A 19,824-nucleotide genomic window follows, 5' to 3' on the forward strand; every position below is an offset into this window, starting at 1 on the left:
GCGGCTTCGCGTGAAGGAAGCATGTCACTATAATTTTATATGTATTCACCCACGTGGGAAGATATATATTATAGCAATAAATTTACTCAACGTAGGAAGCAAGGATGTTATTAAATTCATTTGATTCTTGACCGATGCCAGATAATTCACAAATTTTTGATTCTCCAACAAGACCGTGACTGAATGTGTTGTTTCCTTTGTAATATAAATACTTCTTCTTCTTGTTTCTTTCTTTTTTTTTGAAAAGAAAACTTCTTCTTGTTAACAAATAACAACTAATAATACTCTCTTTTTGTCACCAACCAATAATGAGTAAATGTCAATTCTATGAGTTATGTTTTTATACAAAAATGAAGGTTAGGTCAGGTATTATAAAATATCATAGTTTTTATACAAAAATGAAGGTTAGGTCACGTATTATAAAATAAAATTACGGGAAAATAAACAACTAGAGCAAAGAACCTTCAGAATTACGGAAGTGTCTCTTGTGTGCGGGCTCGGAGGAGTCAAGGCAGCATCTATTTTTTTGACTGTGCATACAGCTTTGAGGTTTGGTCTTTCTTTTGCTCACGCCTTCATCTCTCGCCTCCCACTTTGTTTGAAGAGTGCTTGAGATGGCTGAAAGACCCAACACCAGATGCTAATGTGTTGCTCATTGTAAGGCTGATCTTTCAAGCTGTTATCCATGTGGTTTGGAAAGAAAGGAACTTGAGATTGCACACGGGGTTATGTAGACCATCTCAGGCAATCATTCAAGAAATTCAGCAAACTATCAAGCTCCGACTAGATCCACTGTCTCGAAGTTTAAGGATGTCTTACTCAGCGACAGCAACAACTCCTCTTGGTTTTTGGTTAAGTATTTTTTAAGGGCTCCTTTTTGAAAGTCTCTACCTCCCCTTGTTGGGTGATTTTTTTCTGTAAAGTTAGGCTTAGCTCTAACTTTTCGGTCCACTGCAGACTTGTAACCGAATTTTTTTGGTTGCATTATTAATGAATCGGAGTTTAGGTAAAAAAAAGAATTAATAAATTAACAGAAGGATTGGGTGTATGAAATGATCTATCGCATACATATTGGTTGAGTTAAATACTTGAAAACAATCAAATAACCAATGTTCAAATAGCATTGACAGGACATAATTGGACGTCTAGTCGTCTACCGAATTAATAAAAGATATGAGTGGATTACTTTCAGAATTGTTATATCTGTGTGGATAAGTGATAGTACATTATTTGCAAACCTAATCCTTATTTTTTGTTACACTCTTCTTATCCACGCGTAATTTACCGTTTTTACTCGTTTTCTTACTTTTACTCGAAACTTTAACTATATAGACATCAAGTTACAGTATAGTTTAAATTTAAGACAAAATAAACGATATTTTCGTACGTTTTTAATATTTCTAGGTCCTATGAGACCATGGAAGCCGTGTCTGAGAATATAGCCAATAATGTTGCCATTCATATCTTTCTCTTTTTTAATTAGTATAGGGACTATGAACATATTTCACTCCTCTAATGACAAGGCCGACCCACATCATTGGACGGTAAGGAATCACTGCTTTAATAAAAAGGAACGATTGGGAAAAAAATATGGAGAGATGCCTTTTGACATGTTGACAGACCATGAAAATGTTTAATGGTATGATACATTTTAACAATCGCATGATTTATATTTTGACCTTGCAAAAAACAACATGAGATGAGTTTAGGACATTGACAATTTAATAAGCATCAACACATATACGGAACAGTGAAAGATGAAGAGGTCAATAATTGCTGGAGAAAAAAGTGGAGAGACTGTTGGCTCTTTCTCGGCTATAAATTTACCTTTCGTTTCTTTCCATCTATCAACTCAAAACTGAGACTTCAATTCTCTGCCTGTTAAGGTCAAATAAAAGATGGAGAATTCTAGCCTGAAGGATCTTTCACGAATACTCCCTCGCGTCCTTGTCGTCTCTAGACGCACCCTTCGCAAGAACAAATTTGTTGATTTCGTTGGTAATAATTTCTTGAAATGTTCTATCTTTTGTTAAAACAAAACATTTTTGGTGGGTTTATGTTGGATTTGTATTTGTTTTTGGTAGGTGAATACCATCTTGATCTTATAGTCGAGTATGGTGCTGTCCCGGTGATTGTACCACGAGTAGCTGGCGTTGACAAGTTACTTGAAAGCTTCAAACCCATCCATGGAGTTCTCCTCTGTGAGGGAGAAGACATCGACCCTTCTTTTTACGAGTCAGAAATATCGTCTCTTTCACCTGAAGAACTCGACGAGATCCGGAAAACACATGCGAGTGATGCAGCTATAGACAAGGAAAAAGACTCTATTGAGTTTGCTCTTGCAAAGCTATGCCTTGAACAGAACATTCCTTACTTGGGAATTTGCAGAGGATCACAAGTAAGTTATCCTCCAGTTTTTCTACAAGAAAAAAGTTATCCTCCAGTTAAATGTTAGTTAACAATTTAACATAATATTATAATACCGTAACCCAGTGGCTGACGTAGAGTTTTATATTTTTATTGTAAATAGTATAGTAAGAAATAAAAAAATTCAGAAGATGAAAAAACTACTTAGAAATATAAACTAAACTAACTAGACAAAATATATATTCAAAACATATCTGTTTTTGAAGCCTTAAATAATTTAGTAATAAAGGTTATAATAACAAATTTAACACAATTTGGAGAGCCTATGTTTTAATATACTAACTTGAAAACTTTTTGAGATCCCAAGCCAATATTTCACTTTGCTATGTATGCCCAAAAACCGGCTCTGAGAACCTTAAGTTATTGGACCAAATTTACGTACCAGGTTGGTTGACTGAATATTAACGGATCCGACGATGAAACTTGTAGGTTTTAAATGTTGCTTGTGGGGGGAGTCTATATCAGGATTTGGAGAAAGAGGTCACAACTAAGCTCCCCGAGGAACATAGAAGAAAGCACATTGATTATGATGACTATGATGGTTATAGACATGAGGTGAAGATAGTAGAGAACAGTCCTTTGCATGAATGGTTCAAAGATTCCTTGGATGAAGAAAATATGGAGATCTTGGTCAACAGTTATCATCACCAGGGGGTTAAGAGATTGGCTCAGAGATTCGTGCCGATGGCCTTTGCTCCCGATGGATTGATCGAAGGGTTTTATGATCCTGATATGTACAATCCCAAAGAGGGCAAGTTTCTCATGGGTTTACAGTTCCATCCAGAGAGGATGAGAAAGAATGGTCTCGAAGAATTCGATTTCCCCGGTTGTCCTGGTGCTTATCAGGTTTGTGGATTTTGAACTCAACATTTTCTTGATTGATTGAGTTCATATTCTCAAATATGTGGTTGCTTTTTTTTCCTTTCAAATATGTGGTTGTTTATTGACAGGAATTTGCGAAGGCAGTTATTGCATATCAAAAGAAAGTGAATAGCTCATTGTCTGTTCCTAAAAAGTTGGAACTCAATCCAGAAATGGAAAACAAAAGGAAGATACTTGTCAGGAGCTTCTCGCTTGCAAGGTCTATGTACACCAGATCTTATTCGATGAAGAACCAATCTACTGAATCAGAACTCGACGTTGGAGCTGAGTTTCTTGAGGTACATAATAACCAAAACATTTCTTATAGTTCAACATTATCTTAATCCTTGTATTTTTTTTTGTCATCAATCCTTGTTATACCCGCCAACCAAAAAGGTTAAGAGCACATTTTGGCCTTTCGCAGCTTTAAGTGTTGATAATTTTGTTTCTCAAAAGAAAAAGTTTTCCTGTTAGGTACAGAATACTTAATATAATTATTTTATAAAGTCTTTTTAAATATATAACTCTAAATAATTCAATTTACTCGATTCGAATGCAGTTTGGCCAGTTCCTTTTTTCTTCTATATAAAAATGTAGTGTTTTGCAAATAACTTGGATGGACTTCGTTTCGATGAATTTCAGTTAACTTTTATTTATTTATTGTCTATATGATAATAATGATATATGGTATTGGACTTCCAAAGTCGACGGAAATGCGACTCGATGACTATAGCTTGACCCATGTTATTTTTCTTTTGTTTGATGTGGATGTAGTCAAATACGGCTTTAAGTATGGATCAAGAGATGAAGCTGAGAGAGATGGGAACGACGATGAGGAACGGAGGATCATTCACGCAAAAGCTAAGGCTTGATGAGGATAAGCAGAGGAAGGCAATGAACATAATGAAGAAGATGAACGTGGAGCGACTCTCTGAGCTCATTGCTTTCTATACCTTGATGGGGAAGATCTCTAGTGAGGTATTGGAGAGAAAGCTTAATGGCTCACTCGATGACCACAGTCTCACTTCGCAATGACGTCAGTAACGCTGAATGTTAAAATTTGGTTATTTTATTATTGGTGTTTAAACTTACTTTCTGCATTGAAAAAGTACTGTATGATTTACGTCAATATAAGCATACGGCTTTTCATGAAAGTTTGGTTAATGCATGAGTGATTATGAATGTACTTTGACTAAATAAATTGTAATAGTTGATATTTTAAACGAGTAAGATATTACTCCTTCTGTTTCAATTTAGTTGTCGTTGTAAAATAAAAAATTTTCATTTTAAAATAAGTGTCATTTTATAATTTCAACTTAAAATTTATTAACTTTATATGATGTTCTATTTTACTATTGGTTGAAATATGGTTATGTGTATATGTAATGATGTTTTATTCAGAAAATATACCAGATTATATATTTTCTTAATCTATGTGCAAAAACCTTAAACGATAACTAAAATGCAACAAAATGAGTAATTTTTAACATAAATGCCGTTAGTAGCCATGTGGTGTTGTCTCCACTCAGGCTATGGCCTAAACTCGTTCTTTACTGAGTTCGAGTTTCTTAAAACAAACGTGTGCATTGGGAGGCTGGATCTAGGTTCGGCCGAATTGAATACCTGGTGTGGACTCATCCCTGTATGTAATTAATCCAGCGGCTAGTTTTGTACCCGAATCACTCATAGTTCACAATTTTTTAAACATAAACAGTATTTTTTTTCTTTTATAAATATGCAAGGAGAAATGTAAAACCTCGTTACAAAACAATTAAAACTAAGTGTAATATCATTAGATACAGAAAAAAAAAAGATTAAGGTTAATTTTCATAACAACCAGAAGTTTAAGTCTTTAAAAGAAACATCCACAAGTTTTTTTCATTACTTCCCACAAGTTACGACAAAGATATATACGTAACCGTGGGGACCAAGTGAAGATAAAGTGAAATGGATTGGAAACGCATGATTCATAAATGACTAAAATATCACGTCCGTTCCCATCCGTAACACGTCGGAGACACCACTAAGTTCCAAACAAGGTTCATGTTAAAATAATATTCCACACAAAAAAAAACTTTAAGAGTCCTATTAAGTTCGAAGAAAAATAGATATTTTCTGTCCGAGGACGAACCCTCTATTAATTAGAAAAACTTTATCACCGCATATTGTCTACATTAACTAGTTTTCCTAGGGGAAATTAGAAAAAAAAAAAAAAGAACTAGTCTCACTTTTAGTCATTTCTAAATGTCTCCGGGATCAGACAACTATGCCCAATGTTTCTTACGCCGCAACAACAATCGATTTCGTTATCTTTTTATAGTTAATATCATAGTTTTTTTGGATTTTTAACCATGATATAAATCTAGTTTTAGAATCTTTTACATATGTTTCGAGTCTTTTATGAGTCATTGTAGGTTCAAATACGTTCTAGACAAAACTAAAATTTTTGAAGCACTTTGGAACTTGACGAAGATGGCAGCTGAAAACAATCAAGTCGGGAACCATATTTTGGTCTGGTGTCGATTGACACCCATCAATAGTCTCGGTTGACACCCATCGTGAATAAACACTTCCCGGCGAATTTTAATTATAAGTTTCAAGAAATGGAAAAATGGTTCAAAGGTTCCACTATTTGCAATCAATTTTTTTTTGTGTTTAAAATTGTTTTTTTTTTTTAGAGGTAGTGTATCATTATTAAAACTTGGAACGAGATTCTTACTTAAGGCTTTCCGAGTGAAAATCATAACTCAGCAGATAAGATTATGAACTCTTTTTTTCATTGATCATGTTTGAGTAATCTGCTAATTAGATTTAGTTTTTTCAAAGATTAAAGATGAGTTGTTAGATTGATAGATTGTTAGGGTAATCTTATAATTCTTCATCTCGATTATTCTTATTGCTAGTTTTAGAATAATTACCTAGAATTTAGATCTTATGGTAAGTGATAAACATGAAAGTGTTATTGATTTTCTAAATTACTACATTAGCAAAATACATATCAACAAACAAATCTGGTTTAGAAATTTTGTGAACTTATCAACTTATGCTTAATTTTTGTCTGAATTGTTAAATTTGCAAAAAAAAAAATAGAATTTTAGGATCTAGACTTAGATAGTTTCTTCAACGAAAGTTGAATGATTTGATTTTGTGCTTTGAATTTAAGAAAATTCTTAATTAAATCCTTAACAATTTGTTTGATATGCAATTCTGAGTTACCTGGAAACTTCTCTAAGTCTAACTCTTTCTCCAATTGACTGACATCCGTTTTATCTCTGTTTTTTTTACTTGGATTACCTTCATAGTTATTTATCTTAATTCAAAAACTAATATCTATTGAGTGATTTTGAGTCTATGTGCATTCGATCTTTAAATACTACGACTGCATCTCTAAATTTGCAGAGTAGGTCATATCTCTAACTTTGCAGAGTAAGTCATATAGACTGTGTTTGAGCATATGAAGTAATGCAAAAAAGGAAAAAAAAAACATGATAGAACCGAGAAGATGAAGAAGATGAAGAAGATGAAAAGAAATGACGAGGAGTCCCGACGCCGACGAGAAAACACATTTTGCGCACCGGAAGACATGTGTCTAAAACTTTTCCTGATTCTCGTGCGTGAGAGCAGCTTGGGCTTCTGCTTTCTTCTTATTTATTTTACTAACAATCTTTTGTGTTATGTAACAATATTTTCAAGCATAAAAAAATCATTACCTCTCTCTATCTTAACTCTCTCAAATCTTTCAGAGATAGAGTGTTTTTACGATCGTCTCTCCGAAGGTCCTCTCCGGCACTTGGCTTGCCCGGCGTTAAGGGCAACAGTTCTGGCACGCCGTGGCTCCTTATGCATGGTGTGGTCAACTTTTGCTCCAGGGGTGCTCTTGTCTTCTCGATATTGCCATCCACCTTTTGGTTTCATTGACGCTGATTACGGTTACTTTCCCTATGGCGTTGACGGTCTCTACTCTGGGTTCCTCTGATCTCCGCTTCAAGCTTTTTTGATTCATCTGAGCTTTGTTTCCGAAGCTTGCAAATGGATCGCCTTACAAAGTGAAGATTCTTCTGCGGTGGTTTTGGTTCGATTAGGCTTTCTCCTCTAGGATTTTCTCTTGGCTTATGCGGACTTAGCTCTCTGCTATGTAGTTCAGGCGACTAAATCGGTTTTGTTTGCTTCGATTAAGAACTAAAGTCATCTCGATGGCTCTTCTTCCTTGATATCATGTTCCGATGTGTTCCGGTGGATGGTCCGGAAGTTGTTCGGTGAACACGGTGGCTGATCAGAGTGATGTGTGACTTCTCCTTTGCTGACCCTCTCATGCGTGTCTCTTATACACGGTAATCGTAACACGTGGCCAGTTGATTCCAATTTCCTTGGGCTTCTTTTTGTTTGGGCTCTTGGGCCTCCTATGGCTTTTCTTTTTCGCCTTCGGGCCTGTTGTCTTTAGTTTGTAGTCTTGAGTTTTTGACCTTTGTAAAGGGAGTTTTTATATTAATACATATGACAAAAAAAAAATAATATTTTCAAGCATACTCCAAAAACTGCTAGGTGAGAAGATTTGTTCATATATTTTCATATTGACTTTTATATTAGTTATGTAAAATGCAATCAGCCGATTAAGAAATTCAAAATGGTATTACTTGACAAATATAGTACACATCAGAAAGAGATCTCTAACGATATTTATGTAAGTTTTTCCGTCACTGTGTTTTTTATTTTTGGAATATGTTGAATGGTAAAGTGGAGGAAGAATTTCTTAGATCGTTAAATTTCCTCCATGTGGGACGCAAAAGCTGGTCATTCCGTCAATATAGACATCATTTTCACCCTTAAAAAGTACTAGATTTTGATTCGCGCGTCCACGCGGATGTATTTTTTAAAAAAATATGATGCTATTTGAAATATAGTCAAAACTCCAAAAATACCTAAATAATTATTAATTCTCTATCCAAATATTTAAACCAAACCAATTTAAATTGGTTATCCAAATCCGAACCGAATCCTCAAAGATCTGAACCGAACACGAAATTCTAAGCAGACCCAAAAACGAACCTGAACGCCCACCCTTAATCACTATTATATATCCTATATGTGATGTTACAAAAATATGTGTTATCATATAATTAATCGTATTTTATATGTACCATCAAATAAGTTTTCTTATAATTAATAATATTTCATACGTACAATCATATAAATAATCACATATATTATATTTTTAAATTTCAATATGAAATATAAAAACCATCATTTAAGTTGGTGTTTCAAAACCATGGAAAATATGTTAGTAAAAAATCAAATTTTGAATATATGTATATTTTTGAATGATTTTTGTAATACAAATCAATTTTAAATTATTATTTTGATTTGAATATGTATATCAAGTAACATAAATCCGTTACTTTTTAATATAATGTAATTGACTATCAAGTTTTTAAAAGCATAAGTCTATTACTTTTTCTTACTAACTTACTACTATCCATGTTTCGAAACAACACTATTTTTTTAACAGCTATCTATGTTGTCAAACAAAAGTTTAAAATACTTCTACTTTAATAAGATAAATGTAATGGACTTCCAATTTTTTTAATAGTATAAGTCCATTACTTTTTTTTTCTAAGTTACTATTATCCATGTTTCGAAACGACACTATTTTTTTTAACAGTTATCTATATTCCCAAAAAAGCTTAAAGTAGTTCTACTTTAATAAGATACATGTTGTAAATATTTCATAACCCAAATGAAAACTTCACATTTGCATGTAATACAATAAGCTATTATATCAAATATTTTGTAACGAAAAATACCGGAAAAGGAATGCCATCTATTTATTTATGTATGTTTTTATAATTTCGAGGAATATAGTATGATAGAATCGAGAAATGAGAGAAATGCTCAGATACTCTTAATGAGGCAAAAAGTGATCTGGCATACTCTTACGAAATCTGGCGTACTCTCTACTCTTAGTGAAATAAGAGATTTTCAATTTTGCCCTTACGTTTTCCCTCTTCAATTGAAAATTTAAATTTTGAATTTTGGGTATCAAATTCAAAATTTGAATTTTGAATTTTAGTAAAACTAAAAACCAAGTTGAACCAAGTTACACCACTGCCGAAGTACAAACTTGGTATAACTATGTCATAGTTTTACCAAGGTATACCTCGAAGATGGTATAACTAGGTTTTAGTTTTATCAAGTTGTACATTTGTCAAGGTACAACTTGGTAAAATTATAACCTAGTTATACAGTTTTACCAACGATTGCAGGAGTTGATAAAACTAGTGCAAAGTTTTACTAAGTTGTACCATTGTCGAAGTACAACTTTGTAATACTTTGAACCTAGTTTAACCAAGTTCTACAGTTTTTCAAAGTTGTACTTTAACGATTGTATAACTTGGTAAAACTTTGTTTCTGGGTTAAAATTTTACTTTCACATTTCTCATATATTCTTACAGCAAACCAGATCTGTAGGATCTATAGTGCGAGAGAGAGAGAAAGAGAGAGACAAAGAGAGAAGAAAGAGGAAAACATATGAGATTTGAAAAGAATCCTAAAATTGCAAACAAAGAACAACAAATCAAAAAAGAGGAGAAACATATAAGATTCGAAGAAGAATGGATTCGAAGAAGAAGAGATTCGAAGAAGAACAAAAGGAAAAGCAGAACACCCGAAGAAAAGAAAACTAAAGACAAAAAAGTTTGGATCGAAGAATGAAAGAGAAGAGAGAAAAAAGAGAAGAGAGAAAGAAGTTGAATAATGTAAATGAAATCTAGATCTGTAGAGATAAGAGATAAAATTAGGTTTAGTGGCATGTTGTGTAAATAAGTAGATTTATATTGGATATATTAGATTTTTTATCAGATTTCGAATTAAAAATAAATGAAAATGAAATGAATTATAGATGAGGAGTATCTGAGGTTTTTTTTTTTAAAGAAAGGAGTATTGGAGCAATTGATTCGATAGAATCGTTCATAAATTTTAAGCAACATCATAATTCATGTACTAAATAGTGTTCCCAGTCATATGCAACTCGAATGTGAGACGTACATCATCTACTACCTTGGACACTTTGCAAAATGCCTGTCATGTTTCATGCGCTATATAGTGATCCGCAAATTTTCTTAAAAGAGTGTTTTTCACAATGGTAAGAGAAGTCTTTCAATGTTTAGCTTGGAGAAGAAAAAAGCAGAGAAACAAATAACAAAAAGTCTTTCAACGTAAACCAATACTGACATCTTAACTTCACTTCTGTGCTTAAGTATTTGACCTGGTCCTTAGGATCTCCATCATTTCCAACTCATTTATGTTATCCCTTATTAAATACGTCCTCCTCAACACAAACCAAACCCAAAAGAACACACCGTACAGATCAAGAAAATCATGTATTATCTTCCCACTTCTTCTATGGTCCTGTTCTTCATCTTCTTCTTATTTCACCCTCTTCTTTGTGCTTCAAGTAAACAAGAACTTGGAAGGTGTGAGACCCAGTTTCAGTGTGGGAACATCACGGCCGGTTTTCCTTTCTGGGGCGGGAATCGTGACAAACTCTGCGGTCATCCATCGCTGGAGCTTCACTGCAACAAAGACATCACCTCTTTATCCATCTCAGATCAAGAGTTCCGTGTTCTACATATAAATCAATCATCTAACACTCTTAGACTTGCCAGAACAGACCATATGGGTTCTTTTTGCTTCTCTAACTTCACCAACACAACCTTGCCTCCAAAATTATTCAAGCTTTCCCCAACCTACAAGAGTGTCACAGTAGTTTATCATTGCAACCCTTTTCGTCTCCACGTTCAGGGATATAAATGCCCCGAGACAGGTATGATCTTTGTGTCTGACAGCCCTGAAAATTACAATTTCTGCCTTGGCGGTTTCACCACGAACGTTCCTAGGAGTTTCGTTACAAAAAGGAAAGACCTGGCCTATTTGGAAAGTATTCTAAAGAAAGGATTTGAGGTGAAGGTGGAGGTGAAGATCGATAAGGGCGAGTATGAGCATGATAAACAGGGTCCACTCCATCCACAAACTGGTAAGTTTCTTATGCATCACTATCATTTCCTTAAAAAAATTATGCTGAAGTAGTGGTTCTACTTCTAACAAGGTTAAGACATGTAGTATGAGCATGGTGGTTAACTCGAGATATTTTATTGAGTATTTAAAACCTTAATCTTTGACATATCAAACAAATAGTAAGCTATCTACGCTCAAAGTCATCTGTTCCGATTTTTAGACAAAGCTTACTAGTGAGGTTAAAAGATAAGGTGATACAAGTTATAAACTCAGTTGCTTTAGTGTTCCCACTTCCCATAATCATCGGCAGTTCAATGCTGAGATGTAACTGCTTAAATAGTGTCTTTTACAATAGTATCAGAAGTATTTCGAAGTTTTAGCTGAAACAAAAGAGTTAAACAAATGATAAAAAGTCTTTCCCCTAAGTCTCCGCTTGTGTCATTTTCCCACTTGACTTAGTCTTCTGTCACTCTTTCCACACAATCTTTATGCTTATCTCTCTCCCCCTCTATTTCCTTAAATCACTTCCTCTTTTCCTCTCAACACAAAACCAAACCAAAAGACACACTAGTGTCCAAGAACAGGAATCAATCATGTCCTGTCTCCCCACTTCTTCTCTTGTCTTTTTCTCCCTATTCTTCTTCTCCAACCATCTTTCTTGTGCTTCAACTAAAAAAGAACTTGGGTGGTGTGAGGCTATTTTTGAGTGTGGGAACATCACCGCTGGTTTCCCCTTCTCCGGTGGGAGTCGTCCCCAGTTTTGCGGTCATCCATCTCTGGAGCTTCACTGCTTTAAAAACAGTACATCTATAGTAATCTCTAACCATCTGTACGATGTTCTTCACATAGATCAAACATCTAAGACTCTTAGACTTGTTAGAGCAGAGCTTGGAGGCTCTTTTTGCACCGCTACATTCACAACCACAACTTTGCCTCCCGAAATCTTTGAGCTTTCACCAACCTCTCAGAGCCTAACAGTTTTCTACCTCTGCGACCATAACTTTAGTTACAGCTCGAGCTATACATGTCCTGATAGAGGTCCTGTCTCAGTGTCTCAAAACCTTGATTACCACAAATACTGCCAAGACAGTTTCACAATTAACGTTCCCAAGAGCTACGTACCAGAAGAGAAAGATTTAGATTTGAAACGTTTAGAAAATGCTTTGCATGAAGGGTTTGATGTGAAAGTGAAGATTGATGAACAAACATGTGAAGAATGTTTGTCCTCTCAAGGAATCTGCGGCTTCAATAATACCACACAGATCTGCTGCAAGAATGACTCATCATCAAGATGCAATACACTCCATATACCTCGTAGTAAGTTTCTTATACATCATCATCCTTTCATAGCCATCTTCTTTAACAACTTTTAACTGGAGTTGCATTTATAAATAAATAAATAATAACTCGTAGGATACCCCTTGATTGTGGATATATTTTACAAGTTTTTCTAGTTCTCCAAACCTATTTTGTACTTTCTAACATCAATCTGCAAGTCTGCAACCACAATTCATAAAGTCAATAATGCTCCGAGCTTCTTTTTTTTTTTTTTTTCCTTTTGGCTCCCTTACCAATTAGTTACTATATTTTTTGTTTCAATCTTCTTTTGGTTACCAAGTTGAAGTTCCGAGCCTTAGGACTCAATTTTTTTTGGTTTCTACCTTCCTTTGTTGATTTTTACACATTTAGACGTAGTCACGTCACATAGCTTACTGGTGAGTTTAAAAGAGAAGGTGAGGCTCTTTCGTTTAATGCGTTTACTTCTTCTATCACCAGTCAGTTCCAGTAGTAAATGGTCTTTTGCTTTTTTTTCACACTCAATTTCTCAGAAATTTCTGTAACAGAAAAAACAACAATGACGGAAAGCGACTGCGTGCTGGTCCTTTTGAGAAAATTCCAAGCACATGACTTTGAAGTCGTCGTACAGAAACATATATATAATAATTTATCAAAAATGGCCCCAACTTTGTATAGTGCAAAGTGGGAACTCATTTTATATATTCTATAAACTACGAAGAAAAAAAACTCGTTTAAATCACTATTCCTTTTCATCGTTTACCAATATGCATTCAAAGTCTTCGTTGCAAGCCACCTAATTCCAAAGAGCCTTCGATTTTTATATAATATAAAACTCCAGAAAAACATATTTAAAACGATAATAAGTGAAGAGTTGGTCAAAAGGACCAAAACACAGGTTTCAACTCTTACAAAACTAAGACATTCATCAATTCCTTCATATTTTCTTTCTTCACCATTTTCCTATTTGATCTCCAACACAATGATCAATCTCTTTTTATCCCCATCAAAATCTATGTTGTCTAGAATCATATGGACGCTGTTTGTGATCCCATCTTGTGTTTTCGCAGTAGATGAACTTCACCAACGCTGCAGTGGCCCCTTTAGCTGTGCCAACAAGGAAGAACTCTTTTACCCGTTCTGGAAATCTGGCAGAGAAGACTGCGGCCACCCTGACTTCAAACTCGACTGCAATGGAGAATTCGCAGAACTGGACATGTCCTCTGTTAAGTACAGAATCTTAAGTATGAGCTATGAGGACTCTCCTGTCATTAGACTTGCCAGATCGGATTATATAGGCCATCTTTGTCCACCAGATCCACGAAATGCATCACTCAGCGAAAGTATTCTTCAACTCGTACGTGACACCGATCTGCTAACTTTATATTATGACTGCAACTACCTTTTACCGCCTGGTTCTGTAGGTAGTTACATTAGAACTTTTGGTTGTGGGTATGAAAGAGGCGGTAGAACAAGTTACTATGTCACGAGAAACCTATCCTCCCATTTACTGAAGGGGATTAGTGACCTTTTGTATAACTTCACGACACTTTGCAGCAGAAATGTCAGTATTCCAGTTTCTAGACAGGCGTTGGACGAATTAGAGGAGATTCCAAGTCAAGATAACTTAGAAAAGGCTCTTGATCAAGGTTTCGAGCTTGGAGTTAACAATGATTGTTCAGAGTGCATTAAATCTGGAGGTGCTTGTGGGTATAGCAAGAACTCAAGTAGTTTCATCTGCTATTGTGTAGATAAGCCGCATAGCCGTACCTGCAGAGATACAGGTGATATTTTTTTTATTCATGATCTCATTTACTAATGTTCTGCCACAGTATCCACCTCTGTTCCCCTTCCTCAACCACCCACCTTTTGTAGGATTTTCCTCACATTCTTAGATTAATTCACAAAAAAACTCCATTGGATTTCAAGTTTTTAGTACAATTTCTAGTAAGATATAAATTTTCTCTTAAAGTTTAGACTGAGCTTTTCTTTGTGTCCTCAAATTTTCTCTCAAATTTTTCTCTATAAGTTTTCTGCCGCAAAAGCAGGTGCTTACCCTTTTTATAGGATTTTCCTCCCATTCTTAGATTAATTCACAAAAAACTCCATTGGATTTCAAGTGTTTAGTACCATTTCTAGTAAGATATAAAATTTTCTCTTAAATTTTAGCCTGACTTTTTCTTTTTTACTCAACCTGTTAATACAGCAGGCCTCTCTACTACCGCAAAAGCAGGTTCTGACCCTTTTCTTGTTCTATTTGATTAAGCTGTAGACAAACATCATAGACTTACTATGAAAATTGTTTTTGTTTTTGTCTTTAGGAATCGGATCTGCTTGCGGGTTGGTGGGGCTCTTTCTTATAGCCGTAGTATTGTTCTGTCTCTTCAGACGGAGAAAGAAAACACAGACAGATCAATACACAAGCAAAGACTTGCCAGTAACGTCTTACTCAAGCAGAGAAACATCAAGCTATCCAACTTCCACAACAATCTCCAGCAGCAGCAACCACTCCCTTCTCCCCTCAATCTCTAACCTCCAAAACGGAAGCACCTACTTTGGAGTTCAAGTCTTCAGCTACGAAGAACTCGAGGAAGCCACCGATAACTTCTCTAGAGAGCTCGGAGACGGCGGCTTCGGCACAGTCTACTACGGTAATAACCACTGACTCTTAAAATCTCACTTACAAAAACTTTCCATTTTTTTTAATTATACATTGGTATCTTGGGCCCACAGAACAGAAATGGTCTAGACTAGTCAAGCAACACGTGTCGATCCCATGTCTCTGGAATATTAATGCCTAGGTAGCCAGGACTAGGAAAAAAATAAAAAGAACTTCACATTTTAATCAAACATCTTTTGTCTAGGCATGTTGAAAGACGGACGAGCCGTAGCAGTGAAACGACTCTACGAACGATCTCTAAAACGCGTCGAACAGTTCAAGAACGAGATCGAGATCTTTAAATCCCTTAAGCACCGAAACCTCGTGATACTCTACGGATGCACGTCGCGACACAGCAGAGAGCTTCTCCTCGTCTACGAGTACATCTCTAACGGAACTCTAGCAGACCATCTCCACGGTGATCGCGCTCAACCTCGCCCTCTTTGCTGGTCGGTTCGTCTAAACGTCGCCATCGAAACCGCGTGCGCACTTTCCTTCCTCCACACGTCAGGGATCATTCACAGAGACGTCAAGACAACAAACATTCTCCTCGACGACGACTACACTGTGAAGGTAGCCGACTTCGGCCTCTCACGGTTGTTTCCGATGGACCAAACTCACATCTCCACCGCGCCGCAAGGCACCCCGGGGTACGTAGACCCGGAGTACTACCAATGCTACCGTCTGAACGAGAAGAGCGACGTCTACAGCTTCGGAGTCGTACTCACGGAGCTCATCTCATCCAAAGAAGCAGTCGACATCACCAGACATCGCCACGACATCAACTTGGCGAACATGGCCGTGTCCAAGATCCAGAACAACGCGTTGCACGAGCTCGTTGACCCGAGTCTGGGGTTCGCGAAGGATCCGGAGGTGAAGAGGAAGATGATGGCGGTGGCTGAGCTTGCGTTCAGGTGTTTGCAGCAGGAGAGGGAAGTGAGGCCGTCGATGGATGAGATCGTGGAGATTTTGAAACGGATCAAGGGGGAGAATCGAGTGGAGTCGTCGTCACCGGATGTGGTGGATATTGAGCGGAGCGGAGGAGATGACGTAGGACTGCTGAGGCATTGTCATAGTGTACCGCCGCCGATCTCGCCGGAGACTGACAAGTGGACGAGTAGCTCGGATACGGCCGCGAGTTCATTTTGAGAAACTTATTAATTAGGGCCGTGCATCGGTTAACTTTTTTTTACCTCTGTTTTTCTTTTTGTTTTTTTTTTTGGGCTCTGTAATAATCAAATGAACCTATAAGTTTTTTTTACCGTTGCATTGCCTGAAGATCGTTACGTATTACTCAAAATGACTATAAGATAACCTGCATACACTTAATTTCTATTTTAGAAAATGTAAAAATGGCTTGGAATAATTTTGATTTTAAAGTTTATAGGGCTTATTTGCTATCTAGCCATATTTTGAAGTTAAATTAAGGATATGACATTGATTTTGACATTATTAACAAACTAACATTTAGCTCACATTTTTTCTGGTTATACCCTCACTAGTAACAAGTATCCAATCATAGAGAGATAGATGAAGTCGACTGTGATCTACGTGGTCCAAAAAAAGGTGAGTTGGTGATAAATTATGAAAGAGACAAAGCGCCGATGTGAATGGGAAAAGAGTCAGTGTGCTCCTTCAAATAATTAGGATACATAGTGTTTTTGTTGTTAGATATATATTCTTTTAAAAAACATTTGATCAATAGGATGTATTTTTCAAATAATTTTCTAAAAGCTACTATTTACGGAAAGTTTTTATTTTTATATAGAAATGTTGTAGATTTGCGATTTTGATTTAGAAATTGGGATAAATAGAGTTTTTGTTGTTAGATGTGTATTCTTTTAGAATTTTGATGAATATGATGTATTTTATAAAATAATTTTTAAAAGTTGTTATTTAAGGAAAGTTTTCATTATTATAGAGAAATATTGTAGATTTGGGATTGTCATTTAGAAATTAGGATAACAAGAATTTTTTTTGAAAGATGAGTATTCTTTAGAATTTTTAATCAATAGGATATATTTTTTAAATAATTTTCTAAAAGCTGCTATTTAAGGAAAATTTTCACTTTTATAGAGAAATATTGTAGATTTGGGATTGTGATTTAGAAATTAGGATAACAAGAATTTTTGTTGAAAGATGAGTATTCTTTTAGAATTTTTGATCAATAGGATGTATTTTTAAAATAATTTTCTAAAAGCAGCTATTTAAGGAAAGTTTTCATTTTTATAGAGAAATATTGTAGATTTGGGATTGTCATTTAGAAATTAGGATAGCAAGAATTCTTTTTTGAAAGATGAGTATTCTTTTAGAATTTTTGATCAATAGGATGTATTTTTTAAATAATTTTCTAAAAGCTGCTATTTAAGGAAAGTTTTCATTTTTATAGAGAAATATTGTACATTTGGGATTGTGATTTAGAAATTAGAATAACAATAATTTTTGTTGAAAGATTAGTATTCTCTTAGAATTTTGGATCAATAGGATGTATTTTTTAAATAATTTTCTAAAAGTTGCTTTTTAAGGAAACTTTTTATTTTTATAGAGAAATATTGTAGATTTGGGATTGTCATTTAGAAATTAGGATAAAAAGAATTTTGTTTTGAAAGATGAGTATTTTTTTAGAATTTTTTATCAATAGGATGTATTTTTAAATATTTTTTAAAAGCTGCTATTTGAGGAAAGTTTTCATTTTTATAGAGAAATATTGTAGATTTGGGATTGTCATTTAGAAATTAGGATAACAAGAATTTTTGTTGAAAGATGAGTATTCTTTTAGAATTTTTGATCAATATGATATATTTTTTAAATAATTTTCCAAAAGCTGATATTTAAGGAAAGTTTTCATTTTTATTTAGAAATATTGTAGATTTGGGATTGTCATTTAGAAATTAGGATAAAATGAATTTGGTTTTGAAAGATGAGTATTTTTTTTATAATTTTTGATCAATAGGATGTATTTTTAAATAATTTTTTTAAAGCAGCTATTTAAGGAAAGTTTTCATTTTTATAGAGAAATAATATAGATTTGGGTTTGTGATTTAGAAATTAGGATAACAAGAATTTTGTTGAAAGATGAGTATTCTCTTAGAATTTTTGATCAATATGATGTATTTTTTAAATAATTTTCTAAAAGCTGCTATTTAAGAAATGTTTTTATTTTTATAGAGAAATATTGTAGATTTGGGATTTTATTTAGAAATTGGGATAAATAGTGTTTTTGTTGTTAGATGAGTATTCTTTTAGAATTTTTGATCAATATGATGTATTTTTTAAATAATTTTCTAAAAGCTGCTATTTAAGGAAAATTTTCATTTTTATAGAGAAATATTGTAGATTTGGGATTGTGATTTAGAAATTAGGACAAAAAGAATTTTTGTTGAAAGATGAGTATTCTTTTAGAATTTTTTTCAATAGGACTTATTTTCTAAATAATTTTCTAAAAGCTGCTATTTAAGGTAAGTTTTCATTTTTATAGAGAAATATTGTAGATTTGGGATTGTTATTTAGAAATTAGGATAATAGAATTTTTTTGAAAGATGAGTATTCTTTTAGAATTTTTGATCAATAGGATGTATTTTTTAAATAATTGTCTAAAAGCTGCTATTTAAGGAAAGTTTTTATTTTTATAGAGAAATATTGTAGATTTGGGATTGTGATTTAGAAATTAGGATAACAAGAATTTTGTTGAAAGATGAGTATTCTTTTAGAATTTTTGATCAATAGGATGTATTTTTAAAATAATTTTCTAAAAGCTGCTATTTAAGGAAAGTTTTCATTTTTATAGAGAAATATTGTAGATTTGGGATTGTGATTTAGAAATTAGGATAACAAGAATTTTTTTTGAAAGATGAGTATTCTTTTAGAATTTTTGATCAATAGGATGTATTTTTTAAATAATTTTCTAAGCTGCTATTTAAGGAAAGTTTTCATTTTTATAGAGAAATATTGTAGATTTAGGATTGTGATTTAGAAATTAGGATAACAAGAATTTTTGTTGAAAGATGAGTATTCTCTTAGAATTTTTGATCAATAGGATGTATTTTTAAATAATTTCTAAAGTTGCTATTTAAGGAAAGTTTTATTTTTATAGAGAAATATTGTAGATTTGGGATTGTGATTTAGAAATTAGGATAAAAGAATTTTTTGTTGAAAGATGAGTATTCTTTTAGAATTTTTATCAATAGAATGTATTTTTTAATAATTTTTAAAAGCTGCTATTTAAGGAAAGTTTTCATTTTTATAGAGAAATATTGTAGATTTGGGATTGTCATTTAGAAATTAGGATAACAAGAATTTTTGTTGAAAGATGAGTATTCTTTTAGAATTTTTGATCAATAGGATGTATTTTTTAAATAATTTTCTAAAAGCTGCTACTTAAGGAAAATTTATATTTTTATAGAGAAATATTGTAGATTTGGGATTTTGATTTAGAAATTGGGATAAATAGAGTTTTTGTTGTTAGATGTGTATTCTTTTAGAATTTTTGATCAATAGGATGTATTTTTAAAATAATTTTCTAAAAGCTGCTATTTAAGGAAAGTTTTCATTTTTATAGAGAAATATTGTAG

The 19,824-nt window shown here is 33.8% G+C and overlaps 2 protein-coding genes across 9 annotated transcripts; both read left to right on the plus strand.

Annotated features, from left to right (window-relative positions):
* Positions 1-1,763: 1,763 nt before the first annotated feature.
* On the plus strand, positions 1,764-4,528 carry LOC106433029 (putative glutamine amidotransferase GAT1_2.1). Its single transcript, XM_013873875.3, has 5 exons — positions 1,764-1,998; positions 2,085-2,398; positions 2,857-3,273; positions 3,378-3,587; positions 4,063-4,528. The coding sequence occupies exons 1-5, from the start codon at positions 1,899-1,901 to the stop codon at positions 4,321-4,323; spliced, it is 1,302 nt and encodes a 433-aa protein (XP_013729329.2). The 5' UTR covers positions 1,764-1,898; the 3' UTR covers positions 4,324-4,528.
* Positions 4,529-10,403: 5,875 nt separating this feature from the next.
* Positions 10,404-16,522, plus strand: LOC106433028 (LEAF RUST 10 DISEASE-RESISTANCE LOCUS RECEPTOR-LIKE PROTEIN KINASE-like 1.4). 8 transcript variants are annotated; one of them, XM_022701678.2, is made up of 6 exons: positions 10,404-11,317; positions 12,472-12,615; positions 13,665-14,378; positions 14,801-14,827; positions 14,916-15,245; positions 15,459-16,522. In XM_022701678.2, the coding sequence occupies exons 1-6, from the start codon at positions 10,663-10,665 to the stop codon at positions 16,400-16,402; spliced, it is 2,814 nt and encodes a 937-aa protein (XP_022557399.2). In that variant the 5' UTR covers positions 10,404-10,662; the 3' UTR covers positions 16,403-16,522. The 8 variants fall into 8 exon arrangements, with proteins under 8 accessions (XP_022557399.2, XP_048610953.1, XP_048610957.1 ...); XM_048754996.1 differs by having other exon boundaries at positions 13,668-14,378; XM_048755005.1 differs by lacking the exon at positions 10,404-11,317 and adding an exon at positions 14,614-14,642 and having other exon boundaries at positions 11,421-12,615; positions 13,665-14,379.
* The last annotated feature ends 3,302 nt before the right edge of the window (positions 16,523-19,824 follow it).

The sequence above is a fragment of the Brassica napus genome, chromosome A2 (assembly GCF_020379485.1).
Source record: "Brassica napus cultivar Da-Ae chromosome A2, Da-Ae, whole genome shotgun sequence".
NCBI classification, from domain to species: Eukaryota; Viridiplantae; Streptophyta; class Magnoliopsida; order Brassicales; family Brassicaceae; genus Brassica; species Brassica napus.